Raw genomic sequence first — 13,600 nt, 5'->3', positions numbered from 1 at the left:
GGTGCTCCGGGCCGGCGCCTCTCGCCCGCTGCCTCCCGCGGGCCCCGGGCACCCTGCGCCCCGGGCAGCCGTTAGGCGCCACCGGGAAGGGCGGGGACCGGGGCGGCGCAGGGACCCGTGGCGGGGCTGAAGGAAGACTCGTGCGGCCGGCTCGCGGAGGATCCGAGGATACTTTCTCCGCCCTCTGCCTGGGCAGCCCGACCGGGACAACGGGCTTGGAGGTGGCCGCCTTTCCCGGCCCGCGCGCGGCCAAGTGGAGCCTGGAGCCCCGTGCGAGCGCGCCGCGCCCCGGGTCCCAAGATCAGCTGCCCTGGAGGCCCAAGCAGCGCGCAAACTTTTGCTCCAGCGCCCCACGCTCGTCCTCTGCAAGTGAAGCCCCCGAGCGCGCGCGCAGCCGCCAGGGTGAGCTTGGAGGCCCCGCCTAGAGGGCGGGGGACTGGGGAGGCGGCTGGCTTTAAATGGGGGCCGTCCGGCTGCCGAGAACAGAGCTGCTGTGGGGGGAACCCTGACCTCCCTTCTCTGTGTCGACGATCGGTGGGGGTCGCCACCAGGCAAGGTGGCGTGAGGCATCGGAGGGGTGCGGGCGGTGATGGGGGCGTGCAGGAAAACCTACGCCTGCCCGGGAACAGGAGCTAGGGTTTGGGCGGCAAATGGGGGCACTCACGGAGGTGCCTATGTGACAGTGTGCACAGTGAAGTCCCTGGGGCAGAGAGACTCCACGCAGCGAGTGATCTGGTGGCACTGTGCAGGCAGAGTCAAGGAGCGTGCGGGCGGGAGTCGGTGGCGGTGCATGGGGGGTCACAGTGCGTGCGCACGCAGAGTGAGGGATTCTCGATGGGTTTGAAGCCGTACTCCTAGTCAGAGTTGTGCATGGCCGTTTCTGGGGTTGTACGAGGTTCAGTAAGTGTGTTTGGATGTTTCTGGAGGTGTGCATGGAATCAAGACGTGCATGCGGTATTCCGAAGGGGAGGGGGTGCGCGCCAGGATAGGTAGGGTGTGAGTTCTGGGAAGCACCGAGAGTCAGCAAGTGTGTGCGCTCTGGAAGGGAGATAAAGACTGGCTTTGCGCAGGTGCCCCCAAGTGCGAGGCAAGTGAGTCCTCACCGCGTTGGTTCTTGAATTGATGCTACCGTACCTATGCAGTGTCCACCTGACTCAAGCCTTGCTCCCTTGACAGTTAGCTCACCAGTGGGCGCCTCGGGCCGAGATGCTACTCCGGGACCTGGTGCTGCGCCATGGCTGCTGCTGGCCCTCACTTCTGCTGCACTGTGCGCTGCACCCACTCTGGGGTTTAGTTCAGGTGAGAAGCGGGTAGAGGCCTCCTGGGAAGGGGATATGGTCACTTCAGAGCTCCCCCTACAGCCACCCACTGAGTGGTCCTTGGGGAGATTTGGGGAGATTTGAGGAGCAAGAAAAACTGGTCAAGTCTAACGTGCCCTGACCCTGAAAAAATAAGAAACTTTGCAAAGAGGCTCCGTTGTGGCCTATGGCCTGCAGGACTGAATATAGGAAGGTGCTAAGACGTCAGAGTGAGCGCTACTGCAGCTTTTGGGGGGTGGGGGGAACCGAACTTATAAACAAACAATAACAAAGAAAAAACCTCCAGAATGATCCCACAGAGATGCCTTCCTACCAGATTCGACCCCTAAACTTCAAATTAGCCTTCCAACTGTCTTCAACCTAGGGTAAGGGCTGTGGTTCTTGTCAGTAGTGGCAGGGGAGGTGGATGGTGACCCACCATTCCTGCAGAATGGAGTCTATCAAGACTGCTGGAGGACAAACCCTCACCTTTGGCCTCCCAGTCTTCAGGGCAGAGACCAAGCACCCACCAACTCCAGTTACTCAAGGCAGAGAGGTGATTGGATGGAATGTTCCCTAGTCCTGCCCAGAACCTCCATGCCCAGCTCAGTCCTTTACCAGCAGAGTGACTAAACAACAAACATACTTAAGTTCTGATCCTGGGTTTCTCCTTCCTGCTTGTTATGACGTCAGTACTTGTTTGCTTAGTGTCAGTACTTGTTTGCTTAGTACATCACCTGGACCACAGGAATCATGATTCATAGCTGTCCTTGCTGTTGCTAGGATGTGAGATGTTACATCCAGTGGACAGAGACACCTCCACACTCCATCACCCACTAGAGGTACCCCACCCCCAGCTCAGGCCAAAGCTTTCTCTGCCCTGGCCTGCCTCTGACTTATGATTGCTTTGTTTAAATGTGCACTGTGTCCTCAGGGTTCAGGGTTGTCACTTCTCAACACTTGCACCATTGAGACTAGGTCCCTTTTTTCAACTTCCAGTTGAGCCCCATTGCAGAATTCACCTGACTGTATACTCAGGTGCTTAGTTCTCTGTCTTCCCAAAATCTTTCAGCCAGGACGGAGAGGGGAGGGATGACAGGGACAACAGAGCTGCCATGTACCTTAAAGGGCTCTAAAGAGCCACTGCCACCTGCCCTACCAGTCAGAGGACTACCAAAAAAAAAAAAAGAAAAACAAAGCAAAGCCCCGTCTCTGTCGTGTCCTACAGTCAGACAGTGTTTACAAAAGCCTTTGTGCATGCGTGTTTCAGATTCTCAGACTCAATACAAATCAATTCTCATGAAAATCAATTAGAAAAGAATCCTTGAGTTAAATAGAACGGGCCAGATCTTGGCTTGAAGCTCTGGAAAATTCATCTACAGATGATAGGGATAGAGAAGCCAGAGGAAAGGAAGGGGGCTTGGCAGTGCATGGGTCTGGTTTTTTTTTTTTTGTTTTTTTTTTTTTTTTTTTTTGTTTGTTTTTTTTTTTAAGCAGGAGAGCTGGATTCAGGGAGGGGCGCAGGAGGAAGGAGAAGGAAGCACACATGCTCACAAGGCCACGTGTTTCTTTTAAGTGGAGAGAATAAATCCATCAGACCCTCGGAGTTTCCCAAACACAGAGAAAGATCTCAGAGCCATTGTTGCCTAAGAATCCCCCAGAGAGTAAAGGATAGGTCTGATGCAACCATCCTGTGATTAATGGGCCACTAGATGAGGCCAGAAACCTGGGTCCCTCATGTGGCAAGTTCCTCCCTTGAAATCGGTGAAAGCCTCTGGCTGTGGCAAGGTGATAAGAGTTGCTTAAGTCCAATGTCATTTAAATTGCCAAGGGTGGGAGGGGCCAATCCCTAACCCTCTCTCCTTTTAATGTGTCTGGAATGGAGCTGTTATGATTTAGGGTTCTTCTAAGTTCACTTCAGTTGATTTTCTTTTCTTGTAAGGGAAGAGGATAACAGGCTGGCAGATTTATTAGGTGTGACAGGAGTGTGTCTCGTCAAGTTACTGTGGTGCTGGCCTATCTCCTTAAAGGATGCCAGAAGCCATCATGCTTGTGGGCACTTATCTAAAACAAGCGCTAGGGAGACAGTCTTGGATCTGGCCTCATGGTCTGTGTGCTGGCACGAAGCTATCCCAGACCTAGCAGAAGCTGAGTCTTCCCACTCAGCTCCCTCGGCTTGCACTTTCCAGCAGCAGCCTTTACTGGGTACCTCCAGATGACAGGGTGTGTGTCAAGAGCCAGTGGCTTAGTGGTCCCAGTCGTTGTGGTGCTGACAGGCTGTGCCAGTGACGTCGTTGAACAAGTGATTCCAGGCAAAAGCTCTCAGGAGGAGCAAATGGCTCAGACCTGGAGCTTGGAGAAAACCTCCCAGAGAGGTGCTGCCACTGAGATGTGACAGAGTTCTGGATACACCAGACAGTGACACATTTGACAGAGGGAAAAGCCTGAAGCCAAAGGCAAGGATGAGGCATGGGAAGACCTAGAGAGGGAAGGAGAGGCCAGCTCCTAACTGTCTTGAAGTTGAGATTTGATTCTGGGACTCCTAGGCACATGGAGAGTTCAAAGTCAGACATGACACCTTCACAGATTGTCACTTTAGACATCTTAGCCTAGGTTGGCAGGGAGGGTGGATTCTGATTCCAGAGCACAAGACAAGATGGCAAAGAGATACACAGAGAGGGGCAGGGCTGCCATATTACATATATGCCAAGCCCGGGTTCACTTTTAGTGTAAGTCTATTCTGTACTATCCTGTGGATATTTGTAAGATATAGTGCTTTCTACTGTTTACCCATAATTCAATTTAACAAGACAATTTCCCTAGCAATACTAGGTGAGACGCAGGTGCTACTCAATAGACATGAGTATCTGGCACAGGGCAGTAACAGAGAGAATGTGGAGACAGAGGTAAATCCTGAGCATGTTTAGGAGGCACCGGACATACTGGATGTGGGAACGCAAAGTGACCTCAATGTGAGTTCACTCACATCCTCAGGACGCAGAAAAAATGCAACCAAACTCTCTGCCAGAACATCCCACGAATGACCTCCAGTCCCTTCCCAATAAAGCCCTGTTTCCCCTGTCCACGTTTGTGTCCCTCTGCTTCCTGACCATGGACACACTGTGACCAGCCACATCCGCCTCCTGCTGGTGGGGATCTCCCACCATGAAGGGCTCTCCCTGGAGCTGTGAGTTAAACTAAAGTCCTCCTTCCTGAAGTTCCACAACTGAGAAAAGTAACCAAGACAAGCGTCAGGCGGTCACTGGGTCTGGACAGTGTTGGATTGGATGCTGGGTGTGTCATTTAAGCTTGTTGACCCCATGTCTGGCCTGTCGTATGGCTAATAAGCGTCCTATATCTGTCGACCTCATGAAGGGATGACAGTATGCCCCTAGCAGGGCTTCACATGTCACCTGCTCAGGACAAATAAAGCACTCACCATCTACCTGTCTGCCCCAAGACACCTACAGTTTGTGTGAAGGGACAGACAATATAAAACAGCGGGGTGCTTGCCTCAAAGAGGAATATTTCCAAGGTAAAGAGGCAGCAATGAGCAGAGAGGCCCAAGTCTGGCTGTAAGGACAGCTTATCCCAGATGATTGTGTGAGAAAGGGCTTTGAAGGGTGAAGAGAAGCCTGCTGGTGGATAAAGGGGTCAGTGGAGGGAGGCGTATCAATCATGGGCTCATGCACAACCAACCTATAAGAACTCCCCAGCTAGAGCCCACCCCTGGGTAAGAAAGACAGACCCTTCTTGGCCCTTCTGTGAGGACAGGTTCTTGAGCAGTTGCTCCCTTGGGTCCCAGTGGAGCCTTCACATGAGAGAGACCAGGATCCACTGATTTCTAAGATGCAATGAACAGCTTTATTGCTTCCTTCTTCATCCCTGAGACTTGGTCCCCAATCTTCTTGTCTGTCATTTGATCATATTAAAAACACTCTTGTGGATCTTTACTCTTGTGCCCTCTTGAAAAAAAATAGGTCATTGTGTCAGGCCAGGTCAAAGCAGTGTGCCGCTCCTGAACTCTGTTGCGTTCAGTGTGCCTGGGAGACTGAGAAAGGAATTGCTTTGGCTGGACATGCTTGAGCTAAGAGTCTTAGACAGTGATGACCTAGAGCAGGGCAGGAGTCAGGCCAGACTGGGGGATGGGCTCAGAAATATGGTAGAGTGTCTGGCCTGTTTACCCTGACTCTACCAATCAAATTATGTCACTACAGGAATGAAGGAAGTTCATACTCTGAGTAGTGTAGCCTTATCTTGGGAGACAGGACTGTTTCCAGGGTCAGAAACATAGTCAGTGGCCCTTTAAAGATGCTAAGAGGTGGTCCAAAAGAGCCTGTTGGCCTCTTAGATATTAAGTTGGGGCTGTAAAGTGGTCCAGTCTCTCACTGCTACCCTGACAACCACTAGGCAGCTGATGTGCCACCAAGCACATCAGAAGCCTCCCTCACACAGCAGAGGAACTCTGGGGTCCCCAACTGTAATGGCAGGCTGGAAGAAGTTGCAGGGACACTAGAATCCTGTGTTTCTAAATGCTTAGATGAAGCCACAATAGTTTACCATGCCTCGCACTGAGGCAACATGTCCTCAACTCTTTCCTTCTTGTCTTGAAGCCAGCTTTGGACTCCTGGCTTTACAATCCTCTGCATACAGAGGGATGTTGGTAACTATCTAACCCAGTTCTCAGGCTGGCTTTCTCTTTCTTTGACTGGGAGACTAATGCAAAACACTGCAGGCCCAGCTCCCTGCAAAAGTCTCAGTTCACTGGTCATAGGAAAGGCAAAGGCGGGAATGTGTCAGAGCTTCCAGAGGGGTTTCCAGGACACAGCTGGAGCGAGGAAATATTGTCGAGCACAGTTGTCTCTAGCTGACATAAGGAACCAGAAACCCATCCTGGGAAGACCTCGGGCCCAGACTGACAAGGCACGGGTTCTGGTCCAGACTTTGATGTTTGTTCACTCATTGGCCAGCTCTCTGTGAATGCTGGGCCCTTCCCTTGGGTGCCAGTTTTTTTAATAATGACAGGGAAGCCAAGGCATAGGAAGGCCTGTCCTGGCATAGCTTACGGTCCTGAGGTAAAGACGGGTTGGAACTAAGCAGCAGAAGTGAGTCGTGATACCAGGGAACCTCTGAGAAGGAGATTCGGCCTGTTGGAGAAATGAAAGCAAAGCTGAGGGGTATCAAAGGGTGAGGTGGAAACCGGGACAGCCTCCAGGATAGCACACACAACGACCAAGGATGACAGGAGGGTAGGGAAGGGAACAGAAGGATGCACAGAACTTGCCAAGGGCTGCTTAGGCCATGACTTAAGTTGTAAGGAAACACTTGGGGGTCACTGGAAGGATTGGGGTGATTGGGTAGATATTTTTCCCACAAAGCACTCAGCTGCTATACAGAGAGCACCAGGAGGTTAGTTACTCTGTCCGTTGGTCACGTGGGATGCAGACAAAGGTTCAGTCAGGTAGGTTTCCTCTCCAAGATGGAGGACTGTGCCCCAGACAGACACAGAAAGGCTGAAGGACCAGTGACTAGAAAGGTGAAGGCTCAGCCTGTGCGGTCTCAGGAAGATAGACTCAGGTCTGGGGACTTAGGTGGTGGAGCAGCTGCCACTCTCTGGGAATAACCCCTTAGACTCCTGTCTGTTCTGCCTGTTTTGGTCTCAGTGACCCAGAATCCCAGGTTGTGGCCTGGAAGGGACCTGGGGGCAGGTTTAGCTTGGCTTCTAGCTGCCTTGTGGCCTCCTACATCTCTTGGCTGTGTCCATATCTGCAGGTGACGCATGCTGAGCCCCAAAAGTCTTGCTCTAAGGTGACTGACAGCTGCCAACACATCTGCCAGTGTCGGCCCCCACCGCCTCTACCCCCTCCACCCCCACCTCCGCCACCTCCCAGACTACTCTCCGCCCCAGGTAAGTGGAGACTCATTCATTGTTTGTTTGTTTGTTTGCTTGCTTGTTTGTTTGAGGGGGGGGGCGTGTGACTCGATATATTTTCCTGGGCCCAGGAACAGCTGATGAACGAGAGGAGACGGAGGACAGCTCTGCCTTCTTTGTAATTTTCCACTGGCCGAGCGGGAGGGAAGCCAAGACCCAACTTTCCCCTGCAGTCTGCAGAACGCTATTCCCCCAGAATGCTCCTGCAAGATGGAGAAGAATGCTTCTCCATCGGTTAATCGGATAAAAGTCAATCTCCATTTGATAAGTGACCCAGCCTGGAACGTTCCGAGGGCCAGATCTTTAAAGGGGGCAGCTGTTCAGTATGATCTTAAATACCCCACCCACACGGTTTAATTTTCAATTCCGATGCCTGTTTAAAGAAAGGCAGTTAGGGTAGAGCCGAAGGCAAAGGTCTGGGAGCAGAGATTCACTCTTGCATTTTGACCGTTTGTACCCAACCTGCTGAAGCTCCTGGGCTTGCCTCTTCCCTGGATGACTGCATTTCTGAACCATTTAATTGCCTAATCATGAAAACAAAGGAGCCTTTCTTTACCCAGAAATGGCCTCAATCCTGACTTCTGCATAGCTAAGTTCTCTGCCTACAAGTGGTTGGTCCTGGGGTCTCTCGAGGAGATGCTTAGCTGTAAACGGGTCTCTCCAGGTTTACCCTGTAGCATACCAACGACTGTGTCTCCGCTGAATCAAGTGTGAGTGTGTTTTAAATAACCTTGAGGAAACTAAGTTCTGCCAGGCTGTGTCTAACCTCTTGGTACCCAGTGAGAAATACAGAGGCAGGGCCATCTTTGAAGTTTGTGTGGGTTCTTTCCTTTTTATCGGCTCCTCGTGACCCTATGCTTCTGAGAGTGTAGCTCTAAATAACCTTACGACCTCCTTGCTTACTTTAAATCTATATGAGCCAGAGCCTTTGGGGCAAGGCTTAGAATCGCCTGAGATCACTCAGATGCAGGTTTTAAGTGAGAAAAAAATCCCACCAAGCCCTCTGGCATCCTTCAGCATCCTTCAATCCATGGGTGCTCTCTGGCTTCCTTATCCTGAAAGACCTCATCTGCCTGTGCTAAGAACTGTTATCAGTCCCTGGAGATGTCACCTCCCTTTCCTGAGACATCCACTCAGCTCAGTGACTAGCCCCTAGGTCCGTGTGCTGAGATCTGAGTGTGGATTCAGTTACAGTCCCTTCAACTCCTCTTGAGTTGTCACACACCTGGACTACAGAGGACAATCTGTCCTTCTGTGATCACTAGCTCCACAGAGGGCATTGTATCAGTGACCCACAGTGTGGCCTGTAAAGACATGGAAATCTTTGGCAGGGACACTGGAAATTCCCCAATGCTTAGACCAGATCCTACCCCTAAATGTCAAATTAGCCTTCCTACTGTCTTCAACCTGGGGTGGAAGCTGTTTCTTGTAAGCAGTGGCTGGGGAGATGGATGGAATTGTCACGTGACCCACTATTCATGCAGAACCTGGTCTGTAAGATAAATGGGACTGTCCTGGGTTGGTATGCAGGTTGTGCAAAGAAGACAACCAAGTAGAAAGACTACTGTAAACAAAGGCTGGCAAAGGCTGGGAGGTAGGACTGTGTGAGGCACGTCTTGGGTACCACAGTCTTCAGTGGGGTTGTCTTGACCCATTTTCTGTTGCTATAAGACAATACCAGAGACTGGGTAGCTTATAAAGGAAAAAGCTTTATGTTGGCTGGAATACTTAAGACTAGGGGGAAGCATCTGGTAAGGACCTCCCACTGTTTCATGCCACAGTGGGTCAAAGGGTGGGCAGACAGATGCAGAGGTGACAGGAACAAAGCTGTCCAGAGCGATTGCTCTGTAGCATTTCTGTTCCCAAGAGAACCCATCCAGTGTCACCAGAAAGACATTAATCCCTCTTAAAGATGCCACCTCCACATGTCACTGTGTTGGCAGCCAACCAAGTTTTAACAGGAATTTTGCTGGGGAAAATGACATCCAAATCACAGCAGGGTCAAAAGGGGGCAGCCATGGGGCAGATCTTCCAGCCCTGTGGGTCTCCAAGGCCTGGGTGAGCAAGCCACATCCCATCTCATGGACCAAGATGGCTCACCAATGTCCCCGTATCCAAGCACCACCTCTCATTTGCCTTTGCTTTTCTGTGTGTGTTCATCCTGGTTTCCATAGGATTCTTTGCTGCATAAACAAGAAACTAGGACCATTTGCTAAGATAGAAGGGGCCCCTAGAATCAAACAGATGAAAACAAGCCAGCGCTTTAAGATATCAGTCATAAGGCTTATGAGGGAATCAAAAGGAACCTGCCATGTTGGTAGCATTGCTGTTACAGATTTTGTGTTAGCTTCCTGTCACTGCAACAAAACATCTGAGATAATCACCTTAAGAACAGGAAAGGTTCCTTTAGACTCCATTTCAGAGGATTCAGTTATGGCTGTATGACCCTGGGCTTCAGATTTGTGTGTCAGTACACAGCCTATCATGGTGGAAGAGGATGATGGAAGAAGCCTGTTCGTAATTTGGCAGCCAAGAAGTGAAGGAAGTAAGAAAAGGCCTGGGGTCACAGTATATCCTTCAAGGTCAGAGCCATAAGGACTTAACTTCTTCTTACGAGGCCCCGCTTCCTAAAGGTCCCATCTCTTCTCAGTTACACCACAGACTGGGCACCAAACTGTCAACACATGTCTCCTGGGGGGACATCCAGGATCCAAACTGTAAGAGCTTCAGTGTGTTTGAGCACTGTGTGCTGTCTAAGGTCTATGGTACTGCAGGGACACAGGCCCATCTTCTGGGACAGTGATGAGCCTACAGAGATGTCAAGGATGTTAGGCAGGCAGACGGCGTACGATTGCACCTCCTGTTTCAGAGACAATAACTTCTTTCAAAAAGTTGGTGTGCGCGTTAGGGTTGAACTGCCAGGAAAGATTGTGTGTGGGGGGGGGAGCAGGGTGGGAGTGGGCTGGGTCTGAGTCTTGAGATTCTTTGATGTCCAGAGCTCTCTGACACATGAAGCCAGGCTGGGTGCTATAGAGAGGGGTGGGTTGAAGGTGCCGTGTGGTACAGGGGACAGAGCTGAGCTATGGGCAGGAAGGTGATTCTGGATGAGAAGAGATATAGGGTTAAAACAGTAGCTTAGCTATAAGCCACAGAAGTGACTCTTCTTTCTGCGATGGATTGTGGTCCTAATTGTCCTCTGTCACCTTCTCCCGTTCCACCCTGTCCTCACCGACGCACTACCCAGCTGCTCATTCTCCTCCTTTCTCACCCTTCATTCTTATTTGTTGGTGCCCCGGTGAGCTTCAGTACAGTTACTCCTAGAAGCATGGGTGAGAGGTCATTTCCAGGAGTGTGGGCAATTTGCCAGTGGTTACACCACTGAAGAAAATGTCTCTTTCTCCATCAACAAATCTAACTGGCTATGGATCCTCAGAGAAGAGTGGGATTTGTGAGCCCCTCCCCTGTCCTTGACAGAATATTGCCAAACCCAGTCTTATGCAGTTAATTATAGTTCCCAGGAGTGCCTCGGGCATGTCCTGCCCGGAATACAGCATCCCACGCCACTCCACCCTCCCTCTGGCTCTTACCTTCTTTCTTATTCTTGGAGAAAGCAAGCAACATGGTTCACTTCGGGCTAGACTTTCAACACTTATTCTCAATGCAATAACAACAACAACAAACAAACAAATAAAATTCTTCCTCACCATATGCATAAGTATTTCGAAGATACTTGTACTGATAGATAATATCCATTTAGCAAAATGACAGTGGTCACTTGCTCATGGTCTACGGTATGGGCTTTTCACCACTTTTATAAGTACCAAACACAGTTTCCTTCTGGTTGGTTAACGCCATAACGGTCATGCTGCTATCACATCAGTGGGAATCGCTGACTTGGCAGGTCATGAGTACAACATGGAGAATCCTTCACAGAATAAGAGTTTGATGACCATCCTTCCATAGCAAAGTCATAGTTTTTATAATAGCATTTTCGTATATGTGTGTGTTTGTGTGTGTGTGTGTCTGTATGTGTGTCTGTTTGTGTGTGTATGTGTGTGTGTTTGCATGTTGTCCTTATCACATCTCCCCCCCACCACTGCCTTCCCTCTTCCCTTTCTCTCTAGACACACTTCTGGAAGTGGCTTACACAATGCAAAAGTTAGAGAGAAGGAGGCTTTAAGCTCATGAATCAGAATGCTGCAGCATCAGATCTGTGATTAATAGATTCAGAGGATGATGGTCCGGGATTCTTTCTCTGTGTCTGCCTTTCAGTCTTGGTCTCTCTAACCCTTCACTGTTCCTGTGGCTAAAGCTCCAGGATTCCCTCAACATTACAGGTCTTTCATCTAGAAAATAGGCTTATGGGTTGCCCATGTCACTACTGACACTGATACACACACACACGCGCGTGCACACACACACAATCTGAGGCATCTCACAGGAAAGAAATATTCCTGGATCCTGGCCAGGCCACTGTGTTTGCTGCACATCCAGTGGAAATCACTTTTGAAAGAAGCAGTCTGAGGATACCAGCTAGACTCAGAGGCTGAAGGGATGCTACTGAGGAAGGGACATCCAATCTCCAAAGGGGATTCTCTGGTCATCCAAGTCCAGAAAACTTTCTTTGGTCAGAACGATCCTCATCCCTGACCACAGCACAGGAGGGCTTCTGCCTCACAGCAGATGGTTGACAAGATTCCTCAAGGAGATTATGCGCTGGCCATGGATGACTCTAATTTCAGATGTGAAATGTCGGTGATTGTGTCTCTGTCTTTCACCAGATGGTCAGTGAAAGAGGCAGGATATGAGGAGGAAGTCAGGAAGGCATGGGGCTATGAGAGGCTGACAGGACAGGGAGCAAATGTCCCAAAGGCCCGAGGGAGGGAGACATGTGCCTGGGGTAGACTGCATAGGGAGACCGACATCTGTTGGCATAGACTCCATGGATGTCATCCTCAGAAGCCTTTTCTGGATCCTTGTGGTCTCTACATGACTGAACAGCCCTCCCTCACCATGCAACCAGCATTCGGCCACTTCCCTGTTGCTCAGGGTGACCAGTACATCTCAGTGTCCCCAGGATTCTCATGGCTTTAGCTCCCAAAGTCTCTTGGTGGGGAAACTGTTGAGCCTTGGGTCCTTGGCAAAGTAAAGATGGTTTTCTGTTGTGCTCCTTTGGGACGTGTTTATTTGCATGTGCAGGGGGTGGGAGGGACAGGTGCCTTGTGTCCTGTAGGGCTCAGCTCTGTGCCGCTGTCCCAACACCCCTCATCCTTCCCACTGAGAGGAATGTGTATAGACAGTTCTTGTGATACCGAACTTCATGTATGAGAGATTGAAATGGTCATAAGCAAGTGGATGAATGGGTGAACAAGTTAGTTTATTGAAACAGTATGTAGTCTAGGCTAGCCTCCAACTTGAGATCCTTCACCTCAACCTTCTATGTGCTGGGGATTACAGACATGTAACACCATGCCTGACACGCCATGGAAGGTTCTTGAAAAACATGTTCATTTGCTGCCAACCTGCTCCGCCCTCTGCTTATAGGACGAAGGGCACCTGCCTGAGGGAATCACTCTTTGGGCATATGTGTGAGCTATATCACAGGGGGCCCCAAAGCAGGGTCCTCAGAAGCCTCTGGGAAGCTGTCTTAAGAACATGCTGGGCCTTATTCCCAGGATTCCTCACTCAGTAGCTCATTATGGGGTCAAACAACCTGAACTCAACCCTCTCTCTCAAATGAGGCTGATTCTTAGTCATAGGGGAACTGTGAGAAGCAGAGTCTAAGAAAATGACAGTGAAATCAAAGGCCATTGGAGACCCAGGAGGCCCTTTTCCTCAGCTCCATGATACCAGGCCAAGTGTAGCTCTCTCCAGGCCTCAGCTTTCTCACCTGAGAAGGAACTGCTGTGGAGACGGGAGATTCTGCAGGCCACCCTAGGTGGACTCTGAACAGCCCAAAGGTGGTGTCACAGAGCTGTGACCCAGAGCCTGGTTTTCCTGTCCTCTAGCCTTTGTTCGTTAGCCACTTGAGTGACTCAGGCTCCTGAGCTGCTGTGAGCCAGGACAAGTAGCTGTCCTTGCTACATGTGGGTGATATGATCTCTATGTCAAGTGAACTTGTGGAGAGCCTGGGACCCAGTTACCGCTCAGTAGCAGCTAATGAGAAACGTGAAGGCTAGGCTGATGGAGTGGGAAAGGTGCTTGTTGCCAAACCTGATATCCTGAGTTCGATCCCCAGGGTCCACAAGGCAGAAAGCGAAAATGGCTCCTGCATGTTGTCCTCTGACCTCCACACAAACTACATCATCAATCATCACACACACACACTGAGAGAGAGAGAGAGAGAGAGAGAGAGAGAGAGAGAGAGAGA

General features: G+C 50.5%; 1 protein-coding gene across 2 annotated transcripts in view; it reads left to right on the top strand.

The window, feature by feature from the left end:
• Nucleotides 1-361: 361 nt before the first annotated feature.
• The window catches only part of Prima1 (proline rich membrane anchor 1), a 49,267-nt gene continuing 36,028 nt past the window's right edge, over nucleotides 362-13,600 (top strand). Inside the window, exons 1-3 of one of the 2 annotated variants that reach the window (XM_028781717.1) lie at nucleotides 362-402; nucleotides 1,177-1,299; nucleotides 7,071-7,206. In XM_028781717.1, coding sequence (XP_028637550.1) covers nucleotides 1,207-1,299; nucleotides 7,071-7,206 — 229 coding nt within the window. In that variant the 5' untranslated portion in view covers nucleotides 362-402; nucleotides 1,177-1,206. Of the gene's footprint in view, nucleotides 403-490; nucleotides 557-1,176; nucleotides 1,300-7,070; nucleotides 7,207-13,600 lie in introns of those variants that run through there. The other variant, XM_028781716.1, reaches the window with a different exon arrangement.

Source organism: Grammomys surdaster, unplaced genomic scaffold (genome assembly GCF_004785775.1).
Source record: "Grammomys surdaster isolate TR1022 unplaced genomic scaffold, NIH_TR_1.0 516, whole genome shotgun sequence".
Classification (NCBI taxonomy): Eukaryota; Metazoa; Chordata; class Mammalia; order Rodentia; family Muridae; genus Grammomys; species Grammomys surdaster.
The sequence above is the reverse complement of the archived record's forward strand: the minus strand, read 5'-3'. Positions and strand labels throughout refer to the sequence as shown.